We start from the raw sequence: 13,233 nt of genomic DNA on the forward strand, positions 1-13,233 counted from the left end.
CTGAGGAATGTTCCTGAAAAACGATGTAGAATTGCATTGAAATGCGCTTAGAGAATACCACATTTTCCTTGGGGAGGACTCCCAGACCCTCTGCCCAACTTATGACTAGGCTATAGTGATTCCTTGTGTGTGCCATACCCTAGGTCTAGCTGAAATGACGATCCTGCGATGCAAAGTCCAATAGAAAGTGTGGGGATGGAAATTAGCGTTACCTAGTGACCCCGAACAACCTCGTTCAGCGTTTCCCATGTTTTTCTTTTTTCATTCAGGGGCTGTTCAAAATAAACAGATTCTGACGCTCAACCCTTCGACTTAAATGGATCGCCTCTATGCCATGTATAGAAAGGCACCCCTCCCCTCTTGCGCGTTGTCCAATCCTCTTAGATGGGCTATTTTGATGACGGTGCTGAGTAAAATATCCTCATATATATACGCCCAGATGCCCATCTCATCCTCTGAGTCCCCTCCAAGCTGTATACTCCTTGTGTTGTCATCAGATTTCCTTCATCGGGAATTGTCTGTATTTCTGTGAAGTAGAAAAACTTACTCTCTGCTAAAATGGCACCCAAGAAGGACGCTAAGGCACCCGCCAAGCCCGCCGCACCGGCAGCAAAGAAGGCCGAAAAAGAGCCCGTAAAGGAGGAGCCCGAAGCACCTCCTCCTCCCCCACCAATTGACCTGGCCGCCGTCAAGGTAACTTTCGTGCCCCATCCTGAGTGTGCGTTTGTCTGGTCAAGAAATGTTCATAATTCCTGTGTCACATTAGGCCTATCACTTGTCTATCAACTGTTAATACCTTGGGCCTATTCGGCCTGATAGATATTGGATTTCGTTATAAATTGTGTTTCTCTTAAGTTACATGATGTCAGTACCAAGGGACTTTATTTCCCACTTATTATCACCACTACAAGTCTAATAGGCATCTCTTTTTCAATTTGCTTTTGGGACAGGCCTCAGACTTCCAAATGTGTATGTTGTAGGAAGGGTATCCCAGTAGGCCGACTGCTACTTTAACATATTATATGAAGTCTACCTCAGTTTATGGTGTCACATAGCCTAATATTCTGGTAGGATAGCCTATACATTGTACGAGATCATACTTGAATGAAAGCGCTGCTGTTTTTAAACACATGACATTTTCTGAAGTTGTTTTCAGTCTGTATAACTAGTACACATATTTGATAGTCGACACTATCAAAATGGCACAGCCGCACTGAGTGAGTTCAAAGGAAGGACTGAAACATCAGTACCATGGATAGCTCCAGAGGCGCGAGGCACGCAGAGGCCACACCTCTCACACCCCTTGGTTGGCTGATGTAGTTGTGACAAATACGAAATGGCAATGCAGTATGCCACCAAATGTGGAGATGTTAATGTATCTAAAGACAGACCTCGAACAAACGAGTGCCATCGTATGAGTAGAGATGCAACTCATTTGGGCATGAGTTTTACATGAAGTTTTATCGATAATATAGCAAGAGCAGATTCTATAAATACAACTTTTAAGAACTACACTAGTTGTTACTATTTGGGGGGATAAGTACTACTATGAACTAATATTTGGACAACTACTATTTGCCGGGATAACTTTATTGAATTAGCAGTCAAATGCCACAACTGTGAAATTAGAGGCTACAAATACTGAATATTGTCATAAGCCACAGCACATTTGCAAAGTAATGTTTTCTACCATGACTCTTTAAGCCAAATCCATATGGAATATATGCACCTGAAAGAGCTGACATTATCAAATCAATTGATTTGCTCTCAAGCTCCCTTAGCAAACACCCAAACATGATATTCCCTCTCAGAAGTATGGAATAAAGAGTTAAATTGGGATTTTCATTGCAGCAATGTGCCCAAATGAACTGTATGTGTCCCTTTCGTCTGTTTGTCTGGTGTGTGTGTGGAGGGACAGAATCTAGGTTTGAGAGTAGGCTATAGATGTTGATGGGCCCCCCCAGTCCGTACTCTTAGGGTTGTTTTCTATTGCCCTCTACAGGTGGAGTTCACTCCAGACCAGTTGGATGGTAAGTTACTCTAGTGTTACTGTACCCCTCTTCTAATTAAAAACTCCCCATAAATCTTTGCTACACAACATGGAGTAGCTGACATAGTGATTTGTGAAAGGACAACCTGGATGGAGGAATAAATAGTGTCGGCCTAGTCTAGGTTTATTTCATCAACACATTTTAGATTCCCATAAACAGATACATGTTGTGGCCTAGAGAGAGAGAGTTATGGACGGCGCAAAACATGACTGCAGCAACCTTAGAACATATCCCCAGATTATTTGCCAATTAGTTTAGTTGCTTGTAAAGTTATAAAACAATAAACACATTGGCACCTGTAATCACATGAGTTCACTAAATAGTGGCAAGGAGTCAGATTCAGCCTACATTTTTATTTTATTTTTATGAATCAATTTTTACTGTGCAGTAGCCTTGATGCCCCAAAAATAAAGACATTCACGGTTTATTGTCACCATTGGATAATACTTTTAATATGTGCTCTTGGAGGTATGCACCCAACATCTCAGCATAGGCCAGCTAGTCATCCCGCCAGGTGTTGGTTACGCTGTGGTCAGCATGCCTCCGTTTGCAGACAGTCTTACCTTATAAAGGAGGAGCTCATATTCTCAGCTGCGTATCGATTCCAAGTCGGTGCTTTAAATGCCTCATCCTTGGCGTCCTGTAGCAGAGACAGCTGTTCGTGCGCGGAAATCAGATTAAGAGCTACGCTATTAATCTTACCACGGATCACTTTCTTTGAGTTAATCGCAAAGCCTTTTGACGTGTCTGCCTTATCGCCCGGAACTGTCTCTGCCAGTGGAACCCACGCGATTTCCTATTGTCATTAGTTGGGATGAATTCAGTGAAGTGCGTTCCACCTGAGATAACCTGCTGCTGCGCATGTGCCGACTGCTCCCATATCAACAAAAAAAAATGCTCCCAAATAAATAACCCAATACCAATTTTCACCTCAATGACTATTATGTACTAATTGAATGTTTGTGCACATATGCTATGTTAGGATACCCTAAGAATGACTGGGCCAACAATAGCTGTCCCACACATCAAACCGCCAGCAATAGACCTATTCATTGCGCACATTAAAAAATTAATCCAAACTTGTGCACATTAAACAATAATCCATCCAAGTTTTATCAACACATGTAAACCACAATGAGTATGCATGTTTGTTTCTGAGAGCTTTTGGTTTGTTACCCTGGATAGCCTCTGTTTGCCACTGGCTCACACAAGGATGCTGACAATAATAAGAGCCTTCCTCTCTCCTTTCATTCTGTCACAGACTACAGAGAGGCTTTCGGTCTCTTTGACAGGGTGGGTGACAGCAAGGTGGCTTACAACCAGATCGCTGACATCATGCGCGCTCTGGGACAGAACCCCACCAACAAGGAGGTGAAATTCCTCCTGGCCAACCCCTCTGAAGATGGTAAGACACACCAAACTCTCCCTCTGTCTCTCTCACACACAAACACACACACAAACACACACACACACACACACACACACACACACACACACACATACGAGCCCTTTATTATAACGTTTCAAGTACATTGGTCACTCAGTAGGTGACAAAACCTATATGAATATGTGGAATATGTGAGAACCCTTTCTAACATATTGTTGCAATTCACCACTGATATGACAGACAGCTCCCCCAATGGTGTAAAGCCTGAGTAGCAGCAAGAGGCTCCATTTTCTAAAACCCATTTAAGGGTTACAGGCTGTCAGTGTGATACATGACTCTCTTTTCCTGCACAGACATGAACAACAAGAGAGTGGACTACGAAGGATTCCTGCCCATGCTCCAGCACATTGTCAACAGCCCAAACAAGGGAACCTTTGATGACTACGTTGAGGGTCTGCGCGTCTTTGACAAGGAGGGCAACGGCACAGTGATGGGCGCTGAGCTGCGTATCGTTCTGTCAACATTGGGTGAGTGGCAGTGCTTGGTTCAGTGGAGTAAATGTGTGTGTGTGTGTGTGTGTGTGTGTGTGTGTGTGTGTGTGTGTGTGTGTGTGTGTGTGTGTGTGTGTGTGTGTGTGTGTGTGTGTGTGTGTGTTTGTGTGTGTGTATATGTATGTGTGCACATGTTAAATGACATGCATATTAAATGAGATGTGTTGGTGACCTGCTATCTCCCATCTCTCCCTACAGGTGAGAAGATGACTGAGGCAGAGATCGATGCTCTCATGACAGGACAGGAGGACGAGAATGGCAGCATCAACTACGAGGGTGAGTCTATAATATCATATGATATACCACAGAATTATACCATTGTATTATGATGTGTGATATACTGAACATCCATAGAATAGAATTATTCTGAAATTATTCAAAGATATTCGGAGTTCAGGTACTGTATGAGCATTCGTTTTTATGCTTTATTTGTGTTTCATCAAAATAAATTGGAAGCTTCATTCACTCTTTCTCTCTCTCTCTCTCTCTCTCTCTCTCTCTCTCTCTCTCTCTCTCTCTCTCTCTCTCTCTCTCTCTCTCCCTATGCTCCCTGTGCACCACCCCATTCACAGCCTTCGTCAAGCACATCTTGTCTGTGTAAGGAGCCTCCTGCTGCAGTCGTGAGGAAGCTAACATATATCTGCAGACCCCATGGTGTCGGGACATCCACTCCCTGTTTCCATTACCACCTGGGAAACAGGGGAAAAAATGGACTATGAGATGTCATTTCTAAACCGTTCTTGTTTAGCGTCGTTCTTTCCTTGTTTTGTTTTTTTTGTCCGACTCCGTTGTTCTCTATTTACCTCCATTGGAAGCCATCCTGTTTTCCAGCAGACGTTCCTCTTGCCCCTGGGTTTGTCGGGGTATGCCTTCCCACAGTGGAATGGTGAGGGAGAGAAGGTACAGAAGGGATGACTCACTGAAATGTGAAGTGGCCCCATCCATCCCTAACTGCCTGGATCATTGGGCCGGTATAAGTAACTGGCTTTGCTGAAGACTGACCATCAATACTCGCTTTTATCCCCTTTGTCCTCATTTATTTTTCTCCTTCGTCATTTCACAGAATAAACTTTTCACAAACTCCTATTTGTCAAGGCTCTTATTTTTTGTTTGAGTTTGGAGAGAATGTCGAAGAAATCAAATGCCTTGAGAAACGTGTGTCGTGCAGTGCCATGAGAAACGTGTGTCGTGCAGTGCCATGAGAAACGTGTGCCTTGTTCTATCGTGGCTTTGCGCTCTACTGATGACATACAGTAGCATACATTCAGACATGATGAGACATACTTAATTATTGGGGTTGTCTGCATTGATAGAGGAGAAGTAGTCTATGACATATTTAAACAGGGCTAGACGTCCAGCCTGTGATCTGTGAACCAAAAGAAAATTGGTTGGAAAAACTCAGAAATACTCCCTATATCAGGTATTTTTCTTTCTTTTTATTGTCATTAATTGTTAAGACCATTTGTTATCAGTATCATATCAACAGGAGAAAAACTGCGTACATCTACTTGACCTTTTAAATACATTTACAGTTGCTGTAGGTTGGGGATATGGGATGGGGGGATGCAGAAGAAACACAGAAGCAAACAAACATCAGGAGTACAGGGAGGGGTAGAGTACCACAAATGGCAACGGAAAAAATATACAGGAACACTTTATCAAACAGATGCAACATGATTGAGTTCACTTTTTTTTTCAGTTTGTTTTTATGAAATGTCTTTTTTTAAATTCATTTTTTCAATGTTTTTTCTTTTCCCCTAAATGTTTACACAAAACAAACCTAGCATCCAGATGTACAGTAGACGGCGTGGACACAGGGTCTGTGACACAGTAATAGTGTCCAGACTAGCTGCTTCCTAAATTGGATCTATAATCATCATAGCTTCACCCACAATGTGGTTCAGACAACTGCAAGCCCTCATGGGTGCATTTTCAGCCTGCACCATGAAGATCAAAGTGAGCGGTGTTCACTGGTCCCTACCCAATGTTTAAAGATAGATCTAAAATTCACCAGGTGCAAAGCCAACACTGGTGAATAGATCATACAGTACGATCATCCACGTATCAGTGGATCTGTAGTATTGAGACTGTTTGTAGGCTCCTTGTTACAGGAAGTCAATGTTTCTGTAAAATGAGACATTTGGTATGAGATACAGCTGCATACTGTTCTATACAACCAGGATAGGCTAGATGGTTGTTCAGGCGTACTGGTGTATACTGTTACATACAACCAGCTCTCTAGAGTGAATAGAGAGAGCTCACGAGAAAGATAGCAGTTTATTACTCCTCTTCAGCAGGACTGAATTATGCACTCCTTAGCAATGCCAGAGCAGTTGTCTGAAGTCATCAACAAGCATCGCGTCAGTTGTGAACTAATATCTACAAAAACATGAAGTGTTCATTTTTATCCAATGATTCAGGAAATAACTTACTAAAATCCTTTGTTGGAAATAGAAAATAGCCTCTTTTTGTACTAGAATTGATACATGCTCATCATACCATGATCTAGTTTTTGCAATAATGCAATTTTACAGGTATAAGTTATAGTAGGACTTAGTACTTTTTTAAAACTGTTTTGAAGAGATGTTGCTGACAAAGAGCTGGTATATTTATACATATGTTTATATATATATATATATATTGTGTATATATTATATATTGGATGTTGGGCAAGCATGACTTCCTGCAAGGATGCTTGAGTTGAGTCTGGGTCCATGCACTTTACTGAGCAAAACAACACGTGCTGCATGGTGTGTGTGGCCACATGACTTCCTACCTAGTGTAGAAAAAGGCTGCTCTCCCAAGCACTGAACAGAGACCAGCTGCCCCAATCCCTGCTCCTTACCCAGACTATTTTGTGCAAACAGCTAAAGCTGATCTTGGGTCAGTGCTTGGACACTATCTATACACACCATAAAAAAAGACAAAAATAAAAGACAGGTACTTGGGTTGGAAATAGAAACAAAAATTGACCAAAGTACTTCCTAAATGTAGAGTCTCTTGCTCCAGAAGGATTTTTTCTTGTTTACTGGTTGACAGGGGAGTGAGAGTAGTGGGTCAGCTCCTTGGGTATGAGGAGGATGCTGGGTAGCTGGGTAGTAGGACAGGATGCAGGCTGGCGGTGTCTGGGGGTCCAGGGGGTCCATGGGGGTCTGGGCGCTCACAAGCCCTGCTTGGCCAGGGCGGCGGTAACATCGTCAGCCAGGGTAGCCAGCTGTGGTGACTCCAGCATGTTGATGCTGCCAGAGGAGGACAGGTGGCTTTGGCGGTGCGGGGACACAGTGCCGGACGGCCCCGGGGACTGGGTCACTATCTCTGCCCCGTGGTCCACGCGAGCCTTGACCGTGTCCTTGAACGACACCTTGTGGCTCTCGATCTAGAGGGAGTAGGGTGTGTGAGATAGGTGGGGGACACACATGTGACATGTCATATGGATGGTGAAGTTATGCTAACCTTGAGAGAAGCGTGATGTCCTGTAACCTTTGATGATAATGACTATGGGACTTACCGTCACATGGCCTCCACCTGGAGTGTGGTGTGCGTTATCCAGAGAACCCACCTTGGCCTGGGCTTTGTCTTTGAAGTCCAGCTTCACACTCTCAATGCGCACGTTACCTCCTCCTGTACGGGTGGTGGGAGAGAACAGGAGAGAAGGATAGAGAGATTAAGACAGTCAAGAATAGACTGCAACATACACATATATTGAGTAAGTGAGGTACTTGGCAAGTCCTCCTCCCATTTATTTGATCTATCATTATGTTTAATAAATAATTTGTCAGTAAAGAAAAGACAGATGAAAGAGACTCTGAATAAATCAGTTGATAATGCTTCTGAAAGATGCTCCTGAAATTGATTATTACCTATAAGTCAATTCGCTGAGTGTCGCAGTGTGAATTTATAATCAGGCACAAAAGCTGAGAGTGGATGTGACCAGCAGATGGCGCTGCAGCCCTCTAATGCAGTCAGTCACCACTTCCTCAGAGCAGGGGGAATTTTCCGCATCACATAGCAAACATCTGATCCTCTTATGATGCTCTCTCACTCTGTCCTTTACGACAATAACACAAAAGTCTAATTGTGCACACTGTGGCTGTTGTGTGTTGTGTGGTCTGCACATAAACAGTAGTCTAATTCCAATAGGTCACTGTGGCTTCTGACCGTGTGTTGTGGAAATAGGCTCACAGATCCGCCCACGGAGTGAGTGAATCATGGCTCCAGGTGGAGCAGCTAGGTTACCTGGCCGGTGGCGGATGTTGTCCAGGGATCCACACTTGGAGGTCACATGACTCAGGTCGATCTTCTTGGTCTGGATCTGCACCTGTAGGGGTAGGGGATGACCTGGTCAGAGTTGGCCTGTCTGAGCCCACACATTTACACCTACTGTCACTATCTCCATTCTCCTGAGAGGGAGGATCAAGAAGTAGAACTATCAAAACTATCATTTCCTGTCGACAGTAATGGACTGTACTATCCGGCTGACATGTTGTGTAACTGTGGAGTGAGCTGTAGGACGGGATATTAGTCATTCAACCTCAAGCTTCTACTACTTGAAGGGGAAAACACAAAGTTTTCAGCACCAATACCGTACGTTATGATTACCTCAGGATCATGGGGTGCTGTTCTCCACAGTCCCGGCAATAGCTAGCACTTTGTAGTAAATGCCAAAGCATATCGAAATAATTATTCCCTAATGACAACGCTCTCATTTATTTGATTAAGTGCTGCATCTGTTATGACAACCAACCAGGTTCAGGACTGAGAAGGAACACTTTTACGGGCTTTATCTTTCAAACCTGAGACTGGAGGACAATAAAACAAGAGTGCCCATTCAGAATTAGCCACAGGCAAAGACATAATATACAGAAAAGCACAGAGGAGGTTATGCAGTTATGACATCACCCAGGTGATCTGGAGAGAGAAGGAACCTCACTGACAGGCTACACTATGAGAATAAGAAAGCAAGCACAACAGGGGCATAGGCATTAGACAGTGACAAATCACAAGAACACAGGAGGTGTATCCATCAAGATGATTCAAGAAACATGCCTAGGGTCTACCATTCATTTACCAGTGTTAATAATATCGGCTGAACACATAAGTGGTTTTGGTTGAAATAGTGTCGCAGTAACCCCTGATCATGCAAGTGCTAGTGAAGGTGTGAGTGCTCAGAAAGATGCGGCTGTGATTTGTGTCACTGACAACAAGGGTTTGGGTTGCCTGGCCTCTCCATGACGAATCTATATCAACCCATCTTTCCAATTTTACATGTGGGTTTGTGAGGGTCAGAGATGAGGCCCCTTTTCTCCCAAGAAACAAAAACCACAGCCACAGAGAAGAGAGGTGTCAATGCAGGGAACCGGGTGAGGAGCACACACTCCGTGGAACTGTGACCCAGTGAGTGTGAAGGAGGGATACCACCACAAATAGAGAGAAAGACAGAGAGAGAGAGAGAGAGAGAGAGAGAGAGAGAGAGAGAGAGAGAGAGAGAGAGAGAGAGAGAGAGAAAGAGAGATAAATGCGTATTAGGGTAAGAGACTCACGTTTCCACCACCTGCAGAATACTGCCTTTTGTCCAGGGAGCCACACCTAGACTGAACATGGCTAAAGTCCAGTTTAACACTGGGAATGAGAACCTGTGGGATGTGAGGGGGGTGTGAGTGAGAGGGATTGGGGTTGTGACACGCCACTTCATTCAGACGCTCAGCAAACAGCTTCCCTGAGGTCTCGCCACATAGAGCATCATACTGGCAGTGAACCCTGACCCAGCCCTCCTCACTGCTCCTCAGAGCTAACATCACAACATGGTTACCATGGTCATTTTAAGTTGAAAACACCAGGCATGGGAGACCACTCTCTGTCTCTCGTTGTCAACCATGCCCCTTAGTGTTTGCTTTATTTATGTACATAACCACTGTGACCTTTTGTCTTTAGTTACAGCTGGGCAACCTAGTGCACTACAGCTTAGTGTTCCCCAAGAGGAAAGGCAGCGTAGCATCCCCTGACATGCTGTAGGGCTTTAAAAAGGGGAGCTGGGTTCCGAATCTGCCAGGACTAGAAAGACTGTCTGTTTCAAACAGAGACTGTGTGTAACGCGATGAACTAGAATGGCTTAAAGGACAGGGCTTCTAGAACATGCCCGTGAGTCCCTGTGATTGGACCGTTCTGCAGCTGTAAGGAGACACACACACGGAATAACAGTGTTGGGCATGCTGGTACAAAACATTACCACATTACAACATGTACAGAGCTAGAGAGGCAGAGTGTGGGAAATAGAATCGAGAAGAAAGTCAGAGGCTGGCAGTAGAGACAGGAGAGAAGTAAAGAAGGAAGGAGAGAAAGAGTGAGAATTGAAATGGAGAGAGGGAGAAAGAGATTGGCAGAGAGGTCATCTGGCTGGAGGTCACAGCTGGAGCTTCACAGAAAAACAAGTATAAACATTCCTCCCACAGTATTTCTGCTATCACAATAAACATTCTGATAAATACCCTCATGTTGTACTTCTCTATGCTTCGCATTTCAGTACGCTAGTAATGTGCCATAATCTATAAAACATTTTTTAAATTTAGCAGGAAAAGTCTCTTTTATACTAAATTACATTGTGTAAAAGACATAGAGAGGTACACATGATTGTTTCTCAGCGCATGTGGACTCCATGAAGGATGCACAAGTGTTGATGAGATATTGTAGCATCAACACCATCATTGTTGCATGTGATTATATATACACCTCACGAGAGTGGGTATATATTACAACCAGGTGAACAACAAGAAGAGGAGACTTCAGTTCTGAACATCAGTCTGTTCAGGAGGCAAAGTGCTCAGGGGACTTAGTCAGTGGATGTCTGCTTGTGCATGGGGGAGCGGAACTGAGTCTACAAAAAAAGAGAAAGACTAGATCTTCACAAACTACTGGAACATTCTTTAAACAACCAACGGTGGGAGTTGGTGGATGTCAGATCTAGCTGTGTTGCATGTGTGTGTGTGTGTGTGTGTGTGTGTGTGTGGGAGGCAGACTGGCTGAACTGGGGCTGGGGGCTGATGCTGGGGTGGTGTGTGGAGGACGATAAGGGACAGGGGTGTAGGTTGGCCCCCAGGCCTTGAACTAGAGACAGTCCACTCATCTCCCAATAGAGGGAGAGAAAGAGAGGAATAGGGAGAGATGGAAAGGTACATACATTGCCTCCACGGGGAGAATGCTTCAGATTATCCTTGGATCCGCACTTTGATTGTATGTGACTGAAGTCCAGCTTCTTGTTTAAAATCTGAATCTAGAAAAATACAGAGATATGTGCCTCTTTAATGGAGACGCATGCTTACATGTTATGAAACGGATGTAGGCAAACATTAGAAAAACAGACATGAACGCAGCACAACTATGAACAGAGTCCAGAATTTGGATTCAGTAGATACAGTGAACAGCATATATTGTAGATGCAGTTTGTGACCCTCTCTGCTATTGAGCCTCAGGCAGTGTCCTTTGATATCCTATAATTTATGATCCCACTGATAAATCATAAAGCAGAGTACTGTGAAAACAACCCTGGGGTAGACTTCCTGTCAGTGTTTGGCCACTGTCTGTGTTTGTCTACGAGGAGTGTGAGAGTGTCTGTGTGAGCGGGAGGGGAGATCTTGGTAGATGGAGGTGTACCAGCGGGTCTTTGGTTGGCATGTGTCCCCATGTCACGCTGTGTGCGGCTGACACATATAAGGTGAGAGAGATCACGCGCAGGAACGGTCTCCAGATCCAGGATGAGCTGCGTTTGCCGTCTGTGGGTGTTTGGGTCTGTGGTCGTGGGCATTCGGCTTTGTGTTGCTAAAAAGCAAACACAACCATTGGACAGGTCAGTCGCAGAGACTCAGTGTGGGTGGGTATACTGTCGGGTATACGGACTGGGTTCTGCTATGCTACAGAGCAGGTGTGGCTATCAGGGTCTGTCATAGGTCTGTATTTGGGTATGGGGGTCTAATCCAAAGCACTGAGTATAGAGGGTCTACTAAGGGGAATAAAACAAAGGACATATGTGTGTGTATGCGGAGGGTGAGTACTAGGCCTACATGTGTGTATGCATGGGGGGAGACAGAGAGAGGGGGGGGGCGAGTCTAATCTATGGGTCTAATCTATCTCCCTGCCCACTAACATGTCGAAGGGGGAAGTAGATTGGCAGTTGTTCTTATCAATCCCAAGGATGACAGAGTCATGGGACGGGAGGTGTTTCTTGGAGTAATAGAGAGCTGGCTGGACTGGTTCTAAAAGGACAGAACAGAACAAAGGCTAAATGAAGCCAAGACCGTTCTTAATTAGACTGCCCCCCTTGGAGAGGGTTGAATGAACACACCAGTACAGTATGTTTCCACAATGTATCAGACTCACAGACTGTGTGAAGAGACCTCTGGACAATAGAATTGGCAGGATAATGAGCCTTGATGTTTGTACAATGGACCGTGGATAGGCCAGCCAAACCTCTGAGGGTATAGCACTGTATCTGGCTAGAAATGAGGCTGAGCTTTTTGAATTAGGACAGTCTAATGGATGGGTGGGTGTCTGTCTGGGAATGGGTGTCTGTCTTCAATGAAAGATGAGGAGAACAGTGAAGTGAGGACACTTAAGGGGGTGAGACACTTAAATGTGTCTCTGTCATGTGTTGGTCTATAGAACTACTAAAACACTATATAGTTGTAGCTTATAGCACTTAAGATGTATGAGACATTCAGAAGACCCAAAATGACCACTCTAAAACAACAGACTCTCACACACAAGGGGATACACTTAGGATGGAGGACAGCAGACAGGAGCAAGCCAAGCACACAGTGAGCATTGGCATCACAAGACCCTTTCATGTGCAAGAAGTAGATCCGCTTGCAACGTTGTAAGAAGATGGGGTGGTAGAAAGGTGATCTTATAAAACAACAGGAAAGTATGTATGTCTCACAACAGATATATAGATGTATAGATGTCACTTTGGCTAGAATCAAAGTCATGCAATTATGATAATTTACAAAAGATAAGAAATAGCACAGGTCAACAGTGGAGGCAGCAATGAGGTCAATAAAAACAAAATCGTTTTGTTTTAAAACATATTTTAGTCTATCATGACCTGTCCTAAGAGCATCTTAAGTAATGATTGATAACAGTTTTTTTTTTACCAGAGGTCCCCAAGACAGTCTCACCCATATCCCCCTCTTTCTCTTTGAATGTGATATATCCACCAAATTATTCATCAGCTTCTGAAAAGTCTTTATACACA

The 13,233-nt window shown here is 44.1% G+C and overlaps 2 protein-coding genes across 2 annotated transcripts in view; one reads left to right on the plus strand and one right to left on the minus strand.

Annotated features, from left to right (window-relative positions):
* The first annotated feature begins 468 nt into the window (after positions 1 to 468).
* Positions 469 to 5,067, plus strand: myl1 (myosin, light chain 1, alkali; skeletal, fast). The gene is made up of 6 exons (XM_083681571.1): positions 469 to 693; positions 2,003 to 2,030; positions 3,313 to 3,456; positions 3,792 to 3,965; positions 4,188 to 4,265; positions 4,562 to 5,067. The coding sequence occupies exons 1-6, from the start codon at positions 559 to 561 to the stop codon at positions 4,588 to 4,590; spliced, it is 588 nt and encodes a 195-aa protein (XP_083537697.1). The 5' UTR covers positions 469 to 558; the 3' UTR covers positions 4,591 to 5,067.
* Positions 5,068 to 5,433: 366 nt separating this feature from the next.
* Positions 5,434 to 13,233, minus strand: part of map2 (microtubule-associated protein 2) — a 43,812-nt gene continuing 36,012 nt past the window's right edge. The window contains exons 14-16 of the mRNA XM_083682604.1: positions 8,226 to 8,307; positions 7,498 to 7,610; positions 5,434 to 7,365 (exon numbers count right to left, since the gene is read on the minus strand). Coding sequence (XP_083538730.1) covers positions 7,150 to 7,365; positions 7,498 to 7,610; positions 8,226 to 8,307 — 411 coding nt within the window. The 3' untranslated portion in view covers positions 5,434 to 7,149. The remainder of the gene's footprint in view (positions 7,366 to 7,497; positions 7,611 to 8,225; positions 8,308 to 13,233) is intronic.

Source organism: Argentina silus, assembly GCF_951799395.1.
Source record: "Argentina silus genome assembly, chromosome: 12".
NCBI classification, from domain to species: Eukaryota; Metazoa; Chordata; class Actinopteri; order Argentiniformes; family Argentinidae; genus Argentina; species Argentina silus.

Excerpts from the sequence above, each read along its gene's own strand:
- myl1 (XM_083681571.1), top strand. The coding sequence starts at position 559 with ATGGCACCCAAGAAGGACGCTAAGGCACCCGCCAAGCCCGCCGCACCG. Across the intron at positions 694-2,002 it reads TTGACCTGGCCGCCGTCAAG|GTGGAGTTCACTCCAGACCA; the intron begins GTAACTTTCGTG and ends TGCCCTCTACAG. Across the intron at positions 3,966-4,187 it reads TATCGTTCTGTCAACATTGG|GTGAGAAGATGACTGAGGCA; the intron begins GTGAGTGGCAGT and ends CTCTCCCTACAG.